A 21,094-nucleotide genomic window follows, 5' to 3' on the forward strand; every position below is an offset into this window, starting at 1 on the left:
CCTTTGGCTCTAATTTTAACCTCTGCTATTTTTATAGCTGCAGTAGTTCCTTTGCACTCATGAATGTAGGTATTAATTTGCTAGCGTGTGCTTTATCCCTGTGATATAATGCTACTAGATTTGCAATAGTGCAGTAATTATAGTGGATATTACTAGATCCTACTTGCATTTGCTGCTTGCTATTCATTGCTAATATGAAGCTTGCTCCTTGTAGGCAGCGGTATATCTGGACAATGGCTGATGATAGGTAAGTGCTTGTAATGTACTTATTAGCCAGCAGATCATTCAGTTAAAATATGTTTTTGTTCAGTTCAGCTAATGTAAGCACTGTTAAGTACTGTATAACTTCAAAGCTTGGCTCATCCTTGTGAAAACTAGCTTTGTTTGATATGTGCAGGCAGGTATTTGCTGTAGAGTTGATTGTGGTCGACTGGTACATTTTAGTAGTGACACCTTGTGGCATTGTTAGATGATAGCTTTAGTGTTTCCTCACTTCTCGTATACACCTTTTGATAAAATTTATGTTTTTACAGTATATTTGATTATGCTTAGGTAAATAACGCTGGTACTAAAACACTGCCGCCTTCCGAGCCCTCTTATTGGTCTGATCATTAAGACACTCATCGTTTATTATGGCTAATAATTCTTTTCAATTAACCGTGTTGCATATGCCGAGTTTGCTATAAACGCGAGTCAGCTTTGTGCGCAGGCTTTCATTCGCCCATTGTCACACTGTGAGCATTGCTTTGACCGGCACTGCGACAGCTGCCATCAGCTACTACGGACTAATCCAGGGATTATAGTGAGGGACAATACTTTTAGGCCAAGTTTGCTATAAATTGCGGGAGTTTTCTTACATTGTGACACTGTAATTAACCATGGAGTTGCAAAAAGGAAATGTGCGAAGCCAACCAATTGAAAACTTCGTTAATGAGCAATCTTCGAGATCTCAAGAGACCTCTCCAGCCAAGCGGATAAAAAATCAGTTTGCTACTAAGTCGGAGAATAGCAATCATTCGTCTCAACGAACGCCTGCTGCTACACCATTGATTTACATCGCGGATGCCACGGACAGCAACGAAATGTCAGGAATGCATTTTTCCGAAAGCGTTCGACAACACCACCAGGAGCACAGAGATCACGCGTATCTCTCGCCCAAACATTCGTCGTCTGGGACAAGAATCAGCAAATCAGAGCAGATGCTCAACTGTCTCCTCAAGGATCAGTTGCAGCTTGCCTATAGCGACCATGCCAACAATGTACGATCAGCTCAGTCGTACGCCGCCCTTGAGCACCTCCGAAATTCTCAGCCACGACTGGAGCTTACTCCCAGCAACTCTCGTCACACGAGTCCTAGCAGAGGCACCAAATCCCAACATCAAAGTCCAGTGGTCTCGAGGAAGTGCACTTCTAGAGGATGTGATGCCTGCTCCACCGGATCGGAGAAAAGTTATGGCAGCAATAGGTCGACACCATCACATCTAACTGTCGGTCGATCTAAGTCGGCCACACCATCACGCACCCACTCACCAACACAGTTAGGCCAGCGACAGAACTTCTCCGGGTCACTGACAAATAGTCCAACACGGTCTCCAGTTTTCAACGGGCTTTCCAATGATAGTGTGACCGGGGGCAGTGAAATGGTAAAGCACGCGCACATTAACCTGATATGGGCACTCATACTAGATGCTATAAAAACAGCACATTTGGATCAATTTAGCGAAAGTGATCCTAAACAATGGTGGAGAAAATTGTTTCACACGCTAAAACAGATCCATGGCAGAGGTAAGACTTTCTAACATCCATTCACACAATCAGTGGTCAGTATCTGCTTACATTGTATATTCTGTAGCGCCCCGGTAATCAATGGCTGCAGTGAGACTAGCTTGGATGATGCACAGACAGAAGATGAAAATGGTAGATATGGTTTGAACTGCAGATGATTGGTCTCAAATGTTTGCGCTCTTTTTGTGAATTGGGTTGCTTCATTGGAACTAAAAACATTTATTTGTTTTTCTCTCCGTTGTTCCAAATGTCAACATATCTGCATGGTAATTTGTTTGCTAGATCGTATTAGGATTCCATATTGATGAAGAGAGTCGTATTGATTTAGACACGCCAGTTAAACGAGTCTACCTTTTTCTTGATTATGATTCATTACGGCTTGATTCACGCCATCGTCCTTTGGACGGCAGCCTTCTTCGTCATCATGTCTATTCTTGGGTTGCACGCAATTAGGGTGATTCATCCTATGTGAAACTGTAGTGGCAGTTGCGGAGCGCTGGCAGAAGTGTAGAGCTCCTCCGTAGAGTTCCTTTGCATTGTATGCCCTCTGTGTGACCCAAGCCGCTCTGCCTGTCCATTGATGTACTGTTGTATACTAAATGTGTTGTCGGCCCTTATTTTCCACTGCTAATTTGACTAGCATTGATTAACCCAAACTTAACTGGTTTTCTTAACTGGAGTCTTCCTAAAATATCTAGACACCATCTTCTATTCGACTCTGCGCCAAAATACTTTTCATCTAGGGATGTTCTGACTAGGTTTCTAGTAAATACCTCTGTTACGGTAGCCATGGCCTCTTTCGCTTTGTCATTTTTCTGTTAGCATGCATTTAGGCTATCCAACTAAGGTTTAGAGCCTGTCCTCTTTCTACCGCATAGCCTTACTTCCATGAAGACTGCTTTAACATATTGTCGCTAGTCGTTTGGGTGCTGGATATTATCATATTAAGCCCATGTTTGTTAAACATCTTAGTCTGTTCCGACTTTGTTATCAAGACCTCAATTTCTCAAAGTTGGATAGTAAAAGGGTAGTGTTGTTTGATACTTTCCTAATTTGTCTATTATGTGTGATGGGTGGTTTAATACCGTTCCTTTCGGACTATAAACCGCACCCTTATATAAGCCACATCTGCTTCATTTTCCAAAAAACCATAATAAAACAATACATAGGCCGCACCTTTGTATAGGCTGCAGAACTTCGGACGGTGCTTTTTAACACGGCAGCAACTTTCCAGTTTAAAACGGAACAGTGCCTAACGGCAGTTTCGTATTAATCGACACCTTTTAACCTAGTGCCTAACGGAACAGTACCGTTAGGCATTGTTTCGTATTTTCTTTCACCACTAGAGGCACACTAACTAGAAATTCTGGTTAACACGCCCTAGCGATGAAAGAAAAAGCCACAGAATAGCCGCACCCTTATATAAGCCGCATGACTCAAATCGTCAGAAAAAAGTAGCAGCTAATAGTCCAAAAAGTACGGTAGTCGTTCTTTTGTTAACAAGTTTTCTTATTATTAATCCTTTTCAAAACTACCTTCTTTCACAAAGGACAGTAGCATGCTGCCGTGGCTCACTATGAGAGCTCTTCACAAAGTTAAGTTAATTAGTTTCAAACAGTCCAAAAACTTATATCCTCTGATCGAACATACAGCAGGCAACCATGCCTAGCATTAAAGCAGGTGCACTTTTTAAAACTAACAAAATTTACATCCGATGTTGAAAAATTTGCATGATATGGTGATCGTAAGTAGATTTGACTGTATTGCATTTTCACGAATTCGGTACAAGTATAAACGGCTGTTGCCGAAATGGGTTCTTGTCTTGAACTCTTCAATTGCATTGTGGGAAGGAATACTTGGCATGAAAGCATTATTGGAGCATAGTTTAAAAATATCTAATTTTTGGCACGATGTAGCCTATTTCCATGTCTTAACTGTTTACTCTGTAAGTTTGTCAGATTTCACAATACTTCTTTGTACAGCAAAGGCAAAAAGCATTGCTGGACAACTGATGGGCAATCCCCTGGTGCTCGACGCCATACAAAACAAACTGGCAAGCATGGTTGGAGGGGATTCTGGGTACATAAAAAGGTAAGAATCGCGGCCACTCTTACTTCAATGCTTAGTGGTTCTATTGAATTCTCCTGAGTACAAGTTACTCTCCTGCCTGCGGGGCATTACTGATGAAATAGGTTTCTGTAACAGAGTCTAACGCTATGTACTCTCCCCAAATGCCAATTATTGTAATTAAATGCATAGTTATGGCCTGACAAAGCTACCAAGGGACCACTTTAGCCTTTGAGTTAATCCAATTCCTTGAAAAATGCTTATATTGTCCGAGTTATTTCAAGTTTCTCCAATAATGTTCGACCTCAGAGTTGGATGTTGCAGTAGCCATCCTTTTTGTCCATAATTCACCCATTACCTTTCAAATGGCTCAAAATAACTGCACATTATCGTGGCCATCTCTTGTACAATAGTTGACCATTTTAACTAACAAACACTCTGTTAGTTCATAGGATAACATGCTGTTATCCTGACCATCTCTACAATATATGGCTATTTTGCACCGGACCAAGTTACATTAGTGCTTAGTATTTATGCGCAGCAAAACAATTTTTTTTGTAAGCAAAACTTGTTAGCATCATTCAAAAATCATTTTTAATCATTTCTTCTAAAACTGTTGTAGGCAATTAAGACGCTGAAATAAATACAGTGAATATCAAACACTACTTTTAGTCAATCATTTTCAGTCTGTTGGACGAGTGAAAATGTTCACTGTTAAATATTTGACAAAATACATGTAGCCAAGATTCGCTACTGAGTATGAGAAATCCATCTTTTAGTCGCTGTCCTTGAACACATTTTTCTCGATTATTGACAAGATCACTCTAGGTAAACCGTAAAGTTAAAATATTTGTCAGTTGATTCATGACACTTGGCTCAATCATTTCCCATCCGATCTATGATCTCTTATTCCGTGCAATGATGAATGTCAAGCCGTAACTGTTGCGTCTTGCAAATCATGTGCCAATGTTGGTAGCAACAACAAATGATTGATTCGCATATGTTCGCAAATCGTCAGCCATATTTGTTACTTTTTTACGTTATTGTTACTTTTAGCACAATCGATTCAAAATATTGGAACTGATGTTCTTCCATTAACTATATTTTCTTGACACAATTAATCTTTTATGTTGTGTCAGTGTAATTTCTGTCGATTTTTAATGGCGCCGTGTCGGTTCATTACTATATTTTCACCAATCTGTTAATGTTAATTAAATATGCATCTTGAGCGATGACATAATCTATGGAAAAGTTTTGTGTCATTATTATACAGAACAAAAGTCAAAAATTATTAACTTTCTGCTATTTACATGTTTGTAGACTATACATACTTACAGCCTACAATGTAAGTGTAGGATGGGTTTCTGTCTGTCGATAGATGTAAGCATCTTTCAACATATCTTATCCCAATTTGGATATTAAAAGGTTGTACCTTCTCTGACACACACTGCAACTATTATAGAGGTTATTGTTATTATGCAATCACCTAGTAATTTTCATGTTCTTTGCCATTTGTGACATAAGCTTGCTTTCTTCATTATCTTGACCGTACATGCTATACATACTTGAAAAGCAAGTCTGTAGACACTTCGTCTGCAACCAAAAGTATTCACAAGAAATACTTGTACACTATAAGCCATTTATTAGGGACCCATTTTATCTTATGTGATTGACAGTAATGGCTGGCCAATAAAATGAGAGAACGTTACTAATGTTCCCAAGGCTGCCAATTTACTTTTGTATAGTTACATGTTCATATGTTCAAAAATGATATTTAATTTGGCCAAGTTTGTTGACGAATATAAATCTCGTTTTTATGGATTTTGTTGTATAATGCAGATACTGCTATGCTATACAGAAACAGGCTAATAAAGCAGTTGTCAGTTGGTATTTAGTATGTGTAGAATATCCTTAGCGGTCCATCGAAGCACAGATTGTCATAATTCATTATATAAATACTTAACAAACTATTAATTGATAAAAATAATGTGTTTATTTGAAAGGGTTCTATAATGTTAATCACCTTATGCCAGTTTCTTTATAGGTTGTAATTTCTCCGTCAGGAAAATATTATTTTTATTGGAAATCTAGGTTGTCACGTATTGATGCAACAATATGCTTACAATCAGTCAGAATAGGTACATGTTTACCAGTAGTGGAGGTTTGTAGTCATGTTTCTCCACCTTTTCTGGTTATTAGGTTAATTGGAAATGTCTATTTTTTTCTTTTTTCTGGAACAAAATGGCGCTTGTAGTACTATAGCATCTGTAGCTCCATTTACCACTAAGTTGAGAAAGTTGCAAAGGGGTATTAGGCAAGTTTGCTTTATTTTCATTCCAATTATTATGGAAATTGCCAGTATGACATGTATATTTTCAGTCTACCTCAGTCGGTACAGAGGAGAGTGAAAGCTCTTAAGAAACTACAGTTTGAGTGTACCAAGATAGAAGCAGAGTTTTATGAAGAAATCCACAAGCTTGAGTGTAAATTCGCCGATAGATACAGCCCGATATTCAAAAAGGTATCTGTTCTTATCCGCAAGGCCATGGAAGGTTTTTGATTGAGCTAGTTGTTTTGGATTTTTATAAAATCACAATTTCCGTCTTGTTTATTGCCTGCACAGGAGTGTCGCACGGGAGAAATCGGTTATAGATTTTCTTTTAAGTCGTTCGCTATATCCCATGTTGACTGCTGCCTCGTCAGCGTGTGTTTGTTTTTGGCTCCAGCTTAGCGTCAAGGGAGCCAAGCAATCTCTATAGTCTTAGATTTCTTTATTGTTTAGAGGTTTCGTATAGTTCACTATTAAACTCTCTCCGACTCGAAACTTCTGAAAGGACGTCATTGAAGGTCGGTTTGAAGCCTGCAATTAGATTTGCTCACAGATTGCTCTGCTATGTATAGCTAGATTGTGAGCCCGGTATATTCGATTACATTGTTAACGCTGGGCGTGCTCACTGCCTGTGTAATACACGTACCAGCAAATGCACTGACCAAACAGATGGTTTAAGGTGCATTCGTAATCCTTCTCCTGCTAGTTGCTGCTTTTCATTATGTGCAGTTGTTTATTTTACAATTGAGTAATATTTGCATAGGGCACTTTTATAAGCCTGCACCGCTCACCTCTTTTTCTGTAATCCTGTTGCAGAGAAGTGAAATAATTACTGGCAAGTATGAGCCTAGCGAGGAGGAGTGTGATTGGCCGTCAGACTCGGAGGATGAGGATGAGGAGGCAAAGAAGCCTCCAGTCAAGGAGGAGACCGAGAAAACCCATGGTGCTCATTATAGATTCGCTTTCTCTATGCTTTCATATCTTGAAATTTGCTTGGACACCTGTCTCCTCCTGACACCTGTCTCCTCCTGACACCTGTCTCCTCCTGACGCCTGTCTCCTCCTGACGCCTGTCTCCTGACGCCTGTCTCCTCTTGACGCCTGTCTCCTCTTGACGCCTGTATCTTCCTGACGCCTGTCTGTTCCTGACGCCTGTCTCTTCCTGACGCCTGTCTCCCCCTGACGCCTGTCTCCTCCTGACGCCTGTCTCCCCCTGACACCTGTCTCCCCTGACACCTGGCTCTTCCTGACGCCTGTCTCCTCCTGACACTGTCAGGAGGAGACTGTGTCAGGAGGAGACTGAACAGTCTCCTCCTTGTGTAATGTACACTAGTACCCTGACAGTCCGGTGCGCCGTGAGATATCATCAGGTGTAATAACTATGTGCACAATTATTATGAAGTACAGTAGATGCTCCTATAATGTATACCTTCTATGACGAAAATTCCAGATAACATGGAAAAAATGTGAAGTTTTTGCTTTGTACTACGTAAAAACTTGCATATAACGTAAAGTGACAAGTCGGGGCGAGTTCTCAAATTCAATTTGAATGATAACCTATCTCGTCGCACTTGTGAGAGATAAAAACGTCGTACATACAGCGTTATATATTAAATATACAACTTCCATGACATTCTAGTTTGTTGCGATAGATCGTCAGATATGTTGACATTACTTAGAATAGGTGGCCTCGCAATTGTTCATTAATACTTAAAGGCGATCGTTTGGTGCAGGTGTTATAGCGTCGTTCTACCGATCTGAATGTCATGAGTTTGAGTATCGTCGTAAAAAATCTTTTATCCTAACCTTGACTTCTGAATACAGGTAGACAGCGCTCTTTTTATAGTTAGAATATATTTTTGTTTTGCTTTATTGTTGACATATAAAATATATATTAGTTTTCCTTTACAGAATAGGTTTTGCTGTCTAGAAAAAAACAAATCGCTACAAATGAACGTCGTAGATGTGTGCTCCCAATCAACTTATTGTGAAATTACTACAATCAGGGTCTATAAAACCAGTGAAATTGATCAGAAAAAGGAGAAAAGTTGTCAATGCAAACTAATAATACTGCTGTTACGGTATAGCTCACAAATTAAAAGTGAAGTCCAGTTTTTCCTTTTTGTATGGCCGAAGGGGTGAGTTTGGAAAGATCTTGCTACAGATTAAGCAATTGATATTTATCATACTGTTCGTATAACGTATATTCCCTATAATGTAAAGTTGTAAACGTTCTTGGAACGGATTACCGGTATTTATGTTGTAGGAGCGTCCACTGTATGTTAGGGATGAGCTCGCACAAATTTTTGGTAGATTTTATCATAAAGTATCGATATTATTTATCATTTGCGATTGTTTTTTATGTTTGAGGTGATTTGACTGCCACAACGTTTCAAGTTTAATATTGACAAACTTGATCACGGTTAAAATGCTCAGGTTTAAGGCAAGTGTGATTATGAAATCTATAGTTCTGAAGAGACTGACAGAATAGTGGGTTGTAACGATGCAACTTGAATGTATAGCTGATATCAACTTTAACAACGATAGCAAAATTTGTCGATTAAGTTTTCTCATAAATTTTAATCATGAAACATCGTGGCAGTCAGATCACATCAAATATCAAAAACAATCACAAGTGATAAAAAATACCGATATTTTGCGATAAAATCTACTGAAATTTTGTGCAAGTTCATTTTCAAGGTGATCAGTTGGTATAATTATAGCGTCAGTCTATCAAGCTGAATGCTGCAGGTTCGAATCCCATATAATGTCATATTTTTCCAACACCAACCATGGTTTTGAACATCTTTGTTATAATAAAGATAGCGTAAGACCATGGAAATGCTTGTCAGCTTGCTTATCAAGCCTCGAGCATATCTTATGATCACAGCTGTTAGGCTTTCCATCCATTTTCATAGCAGCCGTTAGAATTGCTATAAATGACCATTGCCTTTCTGTATGTTTAGTGGTGGATCGGCACATTCATATCAAAGGTATAACTAGCCTTGACCTTGACGCTAGGGTGAGCTGCTTTAAATATTCTCAAAGTACATACACGGGTGTGAATAAAAGAATGTAATGGTCTATCTTTTCAGAAAGTTCTTTGAACATGCAATAATAATTATTTATTCAAACATCAATTGCGGCAGGCTTTTCGCTAGCAACCACAGTTGCGACCTCGCAGCAACTGAAAATGCGCCAGCATTTATGTTTTGAATGTACAGCAATCCCTTTCTACTCCGCTGGTCACTTTTCTCGGTTCCAGCACTTCACGTTTAAAAAATTTTCATTAAAAATAATAGAACATTAATGAAAAAATAAAATACATGTAAAGACACATGATTTCCTTCTCACAATGAACCCAGTTAATCACAAGTACGAATATACAGGCTAGATGAAGTACAGACTATGTAAGTGCATTCTCTGGTTTAAATTACTGGAACTGAAGCTGAAATATAAACTAAGTCAATCATAATAACTTTAATTTGCTCACATATTATATAGGAAATAAGTACATGTTTAGAAAGCATTCTGGTGCAAGTTTTGACTCATACATACACAAAAATTAGTTTAGATTTCGTGGATTTTCACTTTCCGCAGTTAATGGAGAAAATAATTAACAGTCACCATTAATAGCGAAAAGTGAGTGATTACAGTAGTTGAATTCCATGACAAGTTAACGTACCGTACTTTGAGCAGTGTGTCCATAAGGCCTTGTGACGATTCTCATCAACCGAAACTGTGAGACAGACGATTTAAGTTCCTTCATGTTGTCGACTCCTACTTGCTTGCAGGCATCGAGTCGTTCTGGTCGACAACGTTTAAGAATGCTGACATGTTGGCTGAAATGATACAGGAGCATGATGAGCCTATCCTTGACAGTCTTACAGATATCAAAGTCTCCTTCAAATCCGAACCTATGGTATGATTAATATTTCAATATATTAATTTTGACTCATGCTCTGAGTCGTCTCTATTGTTAGGATGAGGAGCTTTACTGAGAAAAAATATCAAAAATCCTCCATAAAATAAAAATGATTGACTGGAAAATGTTTTGCTCGATAAAATCTAAAATTCTGCTCCTTGAACAAGAACACATTTTTTTAAAAACTGAACCGTTTGTATTTACAAAATGATATTTTTAAAGTTGTTTATAGAAATACAATTTCATGGTTTTGCTACAGCTGAAGACAATCCTATACTAGTTGCCTGCAAAGCTACATTTTCTTGTCTAAAATTTTTCTAATGTTGTACAAATTGTTATATAAAATGCACTGTTGGAGCACCGGTGTAGGAATACTCAACGATAGACGATAGCTTTTTACAGAATCCTTGGATGACGACCTGTAAAAAATGTGTGTTCCCATTAAGAATATCCTGGGCTTTTTATGATTTTATCAAATATATTATCACATTAACATTATATATACGCATATATATACGTATTGATTAGTGTATGGATTAGTGATGATAAATCATACAAGTGATGAGTTATTTTAAAATTGAGTTTTACATAGGAGGAGACTTCTCTTTCTCTGTTGTCTTGTGTTTCCTAGTGCAGACTCGTATATGGTTATAGTAATGAACAAAACATTGCAGTGAAGGTTATTCATCTTAACCTTCTGGTGTATTATTTGGTATTTGTAGGTAGTACAGGATACCTGTCATATATGACATGTATCCTGTATACTGTACTATTCCGCTACTCTTATTATAGTAAAGACCAGCGGAATGCTCGGCGTTGCACGGGTATTAAAACAGTGGCAGGTAGTGTAGTTGCCTGGCACATGGCTAATCTGACTAACCTAGTATTGTTAAACTTACTAATAAGAGCCGTGAGAGCAAGCATAAAATGACGTTGCGCCGTAACACGGTGTGCGTATTTTCATCCGCATAGCGACATATATTGCCCAACCAGTCCATCAATCTCGCATAGCTCAATGGTTTAGCATAATGCCTGGGGAATGGGAGGTTCCGAGATCAAATCTTCTGCGATACAGATTCTTCATTCCAATATTTTTATAGCTACAGCTGCACAAAATAAATCACACAAACTTTAAGATTTATATATAAACTAGCTGTGCCACCCGGGTAATAGAAAAGTCTTTGGACAGAATATTGATTTGTATTTAACATAGAACATATTTAACATACAACAACATTTGCCATTCTAACTTTCAAACTACATATCATGAAAAAAAGGTTTTGTGCAGGCCAACTAAATTAAAAATAAATAAAACAACTGTAAAGTTTTCAAGCAATTGTAAGTTTAAAATTTCATACCTTTGAAGTGTTTCGTTGAAATAAATTAAAATGAAAAATAAAAATGTAAAGGTGTCTAAATGTAAAATCATTATAGTCTATTTCGCTACGATTACAATCAAAAATTATTTGGTATACAATTATATGATTTTAGTTCGTTTCAGTGTTGGCACGCCAAAATATCGTAGGCTATAGGCGTACATAGAGTGATATAGAAACCTATAATCATTTTCTAATGCAATCACCTCCTGGTAAAAATCATCATCATTAAAAATAGTACCAAAATACTGTGTTAACCTTAGTAACTATAGGTACCTACAATGACTTTAGTGCATTTTGTGGTTATGATTCGCACGATAGTATAACAGTGCAATGTACTACGTGGAGAGTTCTTACCTGCGAGACAGACGTGTAACATAAACGCTGAATCTAGATTAAATGAATTTAGTTTACTAAACATATACTTGAAGGAAGTTTTAGTATGTATTTTAGTTAACTTCAAACTTTTTAAACATCGTTAAAATTGCGAATCGTTTTTATTATAACGGATAACTTGCCAGGCGAGTTCAGTGACGTATATCTTTTAATAACATATATGATCAGTACACGAATCGTCAAATTTTAAGTTCAAGATAAATTATTGTTGATATCGAGGGGCGGAACAAATTAGCTCTAACGAAAACAAGATTACGAAGCACCATGTTGCATATACTTAGTTCCTAAAATATTTCTTAATGGAGGCATCGTAACGGGTGGGTGCAATGCTAAAATAATAGCTATAGCTGGACACACATACACATACATAAGAACTTTGAGAAATATATATATATATAGATTATATATTTATATATACAGTCAAACATGGATAACTCGCCCACGGTTAGCTCGAACACATTGTTAACTTGAATGGATTCTTAGGTCCGTTCCTACGCAATGATAAATTGCTTTAGATAACTCGAACTTAACACGGTTAACTCAACAGTTTTTTGCCGAAGGAACAAACTTAAAACAAACTTTGGTTTGTTTTAATCCGAAGGAATTTACATTAATCGCGGAGCTACGACTACTCTGCCTTCCTAGCGAGTAAAGTGCTCCCCATAGGTATATAGTGTACATATATTTCCCCCGTACCGTATAATGGAACCGATTAGGAGACCGTATAAAACCTGATTAATGGGGTCGTTAACATGTCAGCTAAGTTACGGTCAAACTAAAACCGTTAAAAAGTATTAGCGATAAAAGTTTAATAAAGATCGACACAACATGCAAAATGCATATTGTAAGAGTCATTATATGTGGATATATAAGGATAACACACCTTTTCACAGACTACACTCGATAGGTTTTGTAAATGAAACAACTACTCAGATGTGAAGCATGCGTTTTTGGATTGGTCGTAAATGTTTACTCGTGTGAAGTTTTAAAAATTATCCGAAAATTTAGATATTTTTCTGTCAGCTAAGATTTGTTTGTAGTTTGAGGTGATGTGACTGCCAAGATGTTTTAAGATTAAAATTGGCAAAATTGATTCCTGTTAAAACGCTCAGAAGAAAAAGATGGATTTTTTTCTGAGTGTTTCGACGACGATCAAGTTTTGCTAATTTTAATCTGGAAACGTCCTGGCAGTACATCACCTAAAACAACAAACAAATCCCAAGGGATAGAAAAATCTCTATACTTTCTGATAAAAAAATTTTAAACTGTACATTAGAAGCGTTTTATTTAAAGCAAGCCATTCATGCTTTTGATTTATATTATAGTTTGTATATGTACATGTATCTACTAATAAATACATGGACTTATGACAGTGCTCTGATAACTCGAATGCTCTGATAACTCGAACACTTTCACTCGATCCCGTGAAGTTTGAGTTATCCATGTTTGACTGTATCTAATATATATACAGTCAAACATGGATAACTCGTCCACGGATAGCTCGAACACATGGTTAATTCGAACATTTCCTTTGGTCCGTTCCCACGTAATGATAAATTGCTATAGATAACTCGAACTCAACACTGTTAATTCGAACTGTTTTTTGCCCAACAGCTACCGAAACGGTTGTTATCGCTTTAGAAAATCACTTTATTCAAAGCCATAGAGGTAAACTTCATCTTTTCGTAATTCATAAGCGTCGTTATTACCACCATCGGCAAAATATTTTTGTCAACGACTTTTCTAAAAGTTTGGTGAAATTTGATTTATACTGCGATACGATGAATAGCACGAGCTAGCCGGGTCACGCGCGCAAGAATTTTCGCCACGCACATACAAAACAAAAATCGCATGTTGTTTTGTATGTGCGTGGCGAAAATCCTTGAGTGCGTGACTCGGCTAGCCCGTGATGAATAGTTTTCCGACGTTGATTCCGTGTTGAATCAACGTCGGAATGTTGAATGTTTAAAACGTCTTAAAAAATGTTGTAATTAAACGTATACGTTGTCTGAGCTACAAAAAACTATTCATCGTTTGACCTAAACACAGAATACGTGTGTACATTCAATAAGTATCTATTAAAAAAGCGTGAGTGATATAGAATGTACCGTAAAACCTCGTAAAACTTCTAATTGAACAGCCTCGGAGTGTTGCTCTTAACGAATCCCAGGTAAAGTAAAGTAATCTGCATAAACTTCAAGAAAAAACGGCAAAATTGATGGTGGGTAAAACCCCAAAAGAAAAAAATGTCTTTTCTTTTGAGAATTTCAACAACGATCAAGTTTTGCCAATGTCAATCTGAAAAACGTCCTGGCAATAACATCACCTCAAACAACAAACCAATCTCAAGTGATAGAAAAATCTCTATACTTTTTCATGAAAACGTTTTAAACTTTACATTAGAAGCATTTAATTTGAAACAAGCCATTTGTGCTTTTGATTTATATTATAGTTTGTATATGTACATGTATCTACTAATAAATAAGTAAATATATGGACTTGTGACAGTGCTCTGATAACTTGAATGCTCTGATAATTCGAACACTTTTGCTCGGTCCCTTGAAGTTCGAGTTATCCATGTTTGACTGTATCTAATATATATATAAATATATATTAACATATTAGCCAGGTTACTCAAATTAATTGGGTAAAGAAACTTGGCCAGTGGCAACTACATTACCTGCCACTGTTTATAAGCTATTGTAAATTTTGAACGAAGGTGTAGCATTAGAGGTAAGAAATGTTTTTCAACAATCTGTTTTATGCCTTGATCTTTCAAATATTTGTCTTAAGCATTGGCCGGACACACCCAGAGATAAACGAATACCTTCATTTAAAAGTTCGAAGGGTAAATGTTGTATAAGTTGATTAAAATTAGCTTTATATGCAAAAACTTTTTATTGCTTGTGCAACACCTGGCATTCACCTAGTATTATATAATACACACAGCACTATGTTTAAAAAGCTTTTCCAAGCCAACTTTGACCAAAAAATTTGTAAAACTCCTTAAAACTAGTGTTATTTCATCTTACATGTTGTGTTTTTCCTTGCTGTATTGAAATGTGGTAAATAGCAACCGGAACAGATTTCTTGGCTTTTTTAAAGTTTGCTCTCAACTCGTACAGCCCTAAAGTAAACAAGTCCGTAGGCGTAAGCATATGTAAATCTCAAGGTAGAGTTTGCTGTCTGTCATAGCCTGCGTGTGTAGTTTTAGGCTAGGACTCCAGTAACAATGCCTTCCGAGTCGCGAATCGGAAGTACTCATTTGTCGGTTGCGATCAATAACGTTCTTATATGTATGCTTGGTATGCTGCCAGTCTTGGGGATTATAATCTAAGAGGTTGAGATGAGAGGTGCTCTGCTTGGCTTCTAGTGCATCTCTCCGCTGGCTTTGGTTACGCTGAGGACTATGTTAGCGACTTAAAAATGTCATAATTTAAAAAGGGTCGTTTTGTCTTTTTTTGTATTCAGAAGCTACATTAAATAAGAATTCTCTCATATTCTACATCTGTTTTTTAGAATGAGCTGTATTATGATCATATATGTAGTTCTATTTTCACAATTACAGCTATATTGAGGAGAATGTCTGAGGAAGAACACTAAACAATTGTTTCAAAAGTATAGTTTGCACCGATTAAAAAAGTCCAAAGTGTTTGTGAACTGATTCTATCACAGGGTTTCATAAGTTGAATTCTCATAAGAATTTTTGTGAACTGAATATATTACAAGATCTGTTAAGTTAAATTCGTCAGTGAGGTTAGTAAACCTCATAGCTCAGAACATTTTACAAATTTACTAATTGTTGCTGTTCACATGAACTTTCATCATAAACTGTGATGGGTGAATCATCAGTTACTGAGACTATTGATGACTACAACTGCCGGCTGTGTGAGATAACTTCAGTTGCCTCCATATTCGTTACCAAGTCTTTTCATGTTTCCTTGACAGGCCTCTTTTCGTCCTCTTCCCTGCTCAAGGGTAATAATATTGCATGCTTGTTTTACTCAGCAAGCGTTAAGCTAGACATATTACAACTGAAACTGCGGGAAATAACCAACGAGAGCTCGTGATAAATTGGCTTCAATCATGTTGCATAATGTTCAGTCAGCCGCAATTAACGCTCACATTTAATTGAATTATATATTATTTCATTTTTTCATTAATGATGGATACCATTGTGAATCGAGACATAATAAATGGAATCACGCAACCATCAGACAGGAAATAACTGAAACAATATCAATTTTTCAACTTCAGTTAAGATTAGTTGGGCTGTAGTTTATAAAGATTTGATTGCTTTAGCTGGGATGTGCCAACTTTGGAAGATTCCAATTTGTCACTATGTGGCCAATCAGCTATGCAACAGTTCTGATTGGTTAATTATCGGTCTCTTATCCCGGATCGTCCTCTGAGGGTAACTCTTGTTCTCAGACTATGTATCCTCTTTGAAGCCTTGACAGTTGTCCCTATCTTTTATGCAGGGCTTTACACTAAATTTTGAATTTGATGAGAATGACTACTTCACAGACAAAGTACTAACAAAACATTACGACATGAGAAGTAGTCCTGATGAGGAAGACCCGTTTGGGTTTGAGGGCCCGGAGATCGTCTCATGCAAAGGGTGGGTGTGTCTAACGAGCAGTCACTCTATACAGCATATTGTGATTATATTACAGTATTTAATACCTCCTAGTATTTTGATAGCAATTCTTTTCTCATGTGTTTAAAACCTATTAGTCAACAGTCACCTATTGGGGCTGCAGAGTTGTCTAGTCACGGTGAGCTATTTTGTATATAACGATCTCAGCACAGATTCTTGGATAAACTGTTTGTGTTGTCATGGCAATATGAAGTTCTCAGATGTTGAAACATTCCATCTGTGCTATAAGCAGCCCAGTCAGAGCTAAAAGCCTGCCTGACAATTCATTTGAGAAATTCCCAAAAAAAGTAATTTTGAATTTTGGTCTAGGGCTTTAAGTGACGCGTTGTGTCTACTAGTTGCTGATGATTTTATATATAGTAGATCCTGTTTGGTCTTATTGCTCAATCTCCCTTCATCTTCTTACACAAAGATATCATTCAGTTTGGTAAAGGCAGAAAGAACATGTTGACTGTTTTATCTTGTTAGTCATTGTAGCCTTTGGTATTGTTAGTTGTCAGCCCTTGACATGGTTAGTCACACTAATTGCGATTCAGGTTTAACAATTATAAAGTAGTCGAGCTATCCCAGTTGAGCGTGCTGGTAATTCCTAACATTTTAAACCAAATATTAAAGTGAAGATTTCATTTGATGTAGATTATTGACTGAAATTATTTGGTAACTGTTGCTCTGACAAGCGGACAGCAGATGTGGTATATCATGGAGTAACCCAACATCTGATAGTGTTGACCAATCAGGTGTTAGCTTTACATGTTAAATTGTACAAGAGTATTGTAAGTTAAATCCTTGCACTGAAGGAGACAACTCCAAGTATGTTTATGGTAAAGAAGACAACTCCAAGTATGTGTATGGTAAAGGAGACAACTTTGAGCGCGTTTGGATCTCTTTCTTACAGCTGCACAATCCACTGGAAGGAAGGTAAGAATGTAACAGTGAGTTCGATGAAAAAGAAGCAGAAGAATGCCAAGACGGGAGTGACTAGGATGGTCACTAAGACAGTTCAGTTAGAATCTTTCTTCAATTTCTTCTCTCCCCCTGACGGTATGTCCTTCTTGTAGCTGCCACGTGCATTGATTGTTGGTTTATGACAGCTTATCATTTGCACCTTTCTGTGCAGACAGTGATCTGTATGTTGGCTCATTTACATATACACTTAGATACCTACACTAATTTTAACAACATTGACATTTGTTTTTAACTTGTCGGAAATTTGAGGCATTTTCCTCTGCAACATCGGTAAGAAGTATCTGAGATCATTTACTTGCATAAAATTCTTCTATATTCATATGTTATACAAAGACGTTTAAAAACATGTAAAGTTTCCTATTTTACAGTTCAATTTTATGAGTCCAATCTGGTACTAAGGCTATCTGTGTATAGTCTTAGTATCAAATTTGCTTAATTATGAAACTATGCTTGTTATCACTACTAGTCTTATGGTTTGTTAGGTAAGCTCAAATAGCTTGATGCTATTATTGTTTTGAATTGTGTCACTATCATATACTGTTGTATTGTCATACTGATAATAGAATTGGGCCACCTATCGTTTAAATGACTATGATATCGTATATACCGTATGTACTGTATATACCGTATGTACCGTATATCCAAAGGCCGGGCTTCATGAGCTAACATATCTATACTTGACTATACTGACTAGAAAAACCATCCTTCCTCAATGGTCTACTGGTTGCTATATATATGAGAGCATTTCAGGAAATCTCTCTTTTCATTGTATTAAATTCGAAAAGGAGCCTATGATTTTCTAAAACAGCAAAAATCTGATGAACGAATGTCAACATCCTGTAACTGATGTTTCCTACCCTGTTTCCTGCATGGTCCAGTAAATCAGGTCAATGCTTCCTGGTGAGAGGCATTGACCTGTGTATTCAAACCTTGTCAAAGCATTGTCTAGTAAAAGCGACATATATCTGGTTGCTTATTTGGGAATATGCCATCTCTGCTATTAATCTATACCGTAAGTCCTCATGCTCAAGCCGCGCGGCTCGTGCTTAAAAACAGATGACTCATGAAAGAAAAAATAATCCTCCAACAAGCCGCGTACGCCCACAGACCGCGGTTCGGGAGCGAGAGTGTTAAGACGGGTTTCGCTATACACCCCCCCTCCTCTTGAATAAGAAACTAGGCTACATCAGTACATGCGAAAAGAATTTTCTTTTACTTCCAAGTTCGAATTAAAATTCCTAACCCCTTGCATCAATAACTCATTTGCCATGTCTCAGCTAGATTTTTATTGCACTGTTAGAGGGCTTCACGTTTATGGAAAGATGCCGGTCAAGAATGAAAAGGTGTTAATTACCTATGACTGTGGTGAGTTAAACATTAGCGATAAATTCTTCTTTGTTCTAAAGTATTCCATAAACATGACCTTGAATATAAACCAGTAGGTCGCCAAAACCCCGTACATAAAAGTGTATCATGACTGCGATTCTTTGGTTATAGTGCGGAACTGAGCATAGACCGCATTTATCGAGAAGCCGCCCTGAGCCCCACGTAAGTTTTAAAAACTTGGCTTTAGCCGCGGCCTATGACCTTGAATCATAAGCCGCGTCCAACGACAGGCTACGCGGCTTGAGCATAAAGACTTACAGTATATTTCTCAAAGTAGGTGTCTCTCCAGCTATAGCTATTAAAATCTTGATAATGAAATTTGCATTCTGATGGATTTGATCCCGTGATAATTACCACGAACGCATCGTCAAGCTACTTATAAAGACACTCTACCACTGAGCTAGAACGGCAGTGACCAGAGGTTTTTTCATATACCGCATAAACCATGCCCGTGCTAATTATAGCCTTGCGTTCACGAGTTACAATGCCTGTCCAGAAATATTTTGGGACATAAGTACAGTCAAACATGGATAACTCGTCCACGGATAGCTCGAACACATGGTTAATTCGAACATTTCCTTTGGTCCGTTCCCACGTAATGATAAATTGCTATAGATAACTCGAACTCAACACTGTTAATTCGAACTGTTTTTTTGCCCAACAGCTACCGAAACGGTTGTTTTCGCTTTAAAAAATCACTTTATTCAAAGCCATAGAGGTAAACTTCATCTTTTCGTAATTCATAAGCGTCGTTATTACCACCATCGGCAAAATATTTTTGTCAACGACTTTTCTAAAAGTTTGGTGAAATTTGATTTATACCGCGATACGATGAATAGCACGGGCTAGCCGGGTCACGCGCGCAAGAATTTTCGCCACGCACATACAAAACAAAAATCGCATGTTGTTTTGTATGTGCGTGGCGAGAATTCTTGAGTGCGTGACTCGGCTAGCCCGTGATGAATAGTTTTCCGACGTTGATTCCGTGTTGAATCAACGTCGGAATGTTGAATGTTTAAAACGTCTTAAAAAATGTTGTAATTAAACGTATACGTTGTCTGAGCTACAAAAAACTATTCATCGTTTGACCTAAACACAAAATACGTGCTCACATTCAATAAGTATCTATTAAAAAAGCGTGAGTGATATAGAATGTACCGTAAAACCTCGTAAAACTTCTAATTGAACTGCCTCGGAGTGTTGCTCTTAACGAATCCCAGGTAAAGTAAGGTAATCTGCATAAACTTCAAGAAAAAACGGCAAAATTGATCGTGGGTAAAACCCCAAAAGAAAAAAATGTCTTTTCTTTTGAGCATTTCAACAACGATCAAGTTTTGCCAATGTCAATCTGTAAAACGTCCTGGCAATAACATCACCTCAAACAACAAACCAATCTCAAGTGATAGAAAAATCTCTATACTTTTTCATGAAAACGTTTTAAACTTTACATTAGAAGCATTTAATTTGAAACAAGCCATTTGTGCTTTTGATTTATATTATAGTTCGTATATGTACATGTATCTACTAATAAATAAGTAAATATATGGACTTGTGACAGTGCTCTGATAACTTGAATGCTCTGATAATTCGAACACTTTTGCTCGGTCCCTTGAAGTTCGAGTTATCCATGTTTGACTGTATATGCAACACAATGCTTGTTCGTTTTTTTTTTTTTTTGGCTAGTTTATTCGGGTCCGCAGTATCGACAATAATTTATCTCGGATTTAAAATTTGGCGATTTGTGTACTGATTATATACAGTGGAACCTCGGCTCTTGGACGCTTCGGTTCTTGACTAAAGATTTTGAGATTTGTTCGTCACGGATCTCCGCCATAAATGCGGAGCAAACCGGAGCATGATCATTGAAATTAGAACCGCTCCGAAAACAGCATGGAAACATTCGTTAACAGACGGAGAAGCAATTTATGCTTCATAAATTCTTTACAAAAAGGGAGGAACCTATCTGGGACGACGTTTCCTGTAACGAAGAAATTTGCTAGGTCGAGTTACCCTAAATTGTTTTGGAGGATTCTCCTTCAAAGATGTAAAGTAAACGTGCCATTGCTGTTTATATTTTCTTTTTCCTACGATTTTTGATGTAACTGATCTGTTGCATTTTTTTGCTGTTTCATTATCAATTTCTGCAATTTTGGTCATTGTATCTTAATCTTTAATGTTTATAATGTTTTAAGAGCAAAACATGAC

The 21,094-nt window shown here is 37.3% G+C and overlaps 1 protein-coding gene across 2 annotated transcripts in view; it reads left to right on the plus strand.

Annotated features, from left to right (window-relative positions):
• Positions 1 to 21,094, plus strand: part of LOC137395125 (nucleosome assembly protein 1-like 1) — a 40,199-nt gene that overhangs the window by 14,540 nt on the left and 4,565 nt on the right. The window contains exons 2-9 of one of the 2 annotated variants that reach the window (XM_068081928.1): positions 215 to 247; positions 1,853 to 1,917; positions 3,768 to 3,876; positions 6,232 to 6,373; positions 6,998 to 7,124; positions 9,975 to 10,102; positions 16,359 to 16,498; positions 17,433 to 17,578. In XM_068081928.1, coding sequence (XP_067938029.1) covers positions 234 to 247; positions 1,853 to 1,917; positions 3,768 to 3,876; positions 6,232 to 6,373; positions 6,998 to 7,124; positions 9,975 to 10,102; positions 16,359 to 16,498; positions 17,433 to 17,578 — 871 coding nt within the window. In that variant the 5' untranslated portion in view covers positions 215 to 233. Of the gene's footprint in view, positions 1 to 214; positions 248 to 876; positions 1,786 to 1,852; positions 1,918 to 3,767; positions 3,877 to 6,231; positions 6,374 to 6,997; positions 7,125 to 9,974; positions 10,103 to 16,358; positions 16,499 to 17,432; positions 17,579 to 21,094 lie in introns of those variants that run through there. The other variant, XM_068081927.1, reaches the window with a different exon arrangement.

Source organism: Watersipora subatra, chromosome 4, assembly GCF_963576615.1.
Source record: "Watersipora subatra chromosome 4, tzWatSuba1.1, whole genome shotgun sequence".
Taxonomy (NCBI): Eukaryota; Metazoa; Bryozoa; class Gymnolaemata; order Cheilostomatida; family Watersiporidae; genus Watersipora; species Watersipora subatra.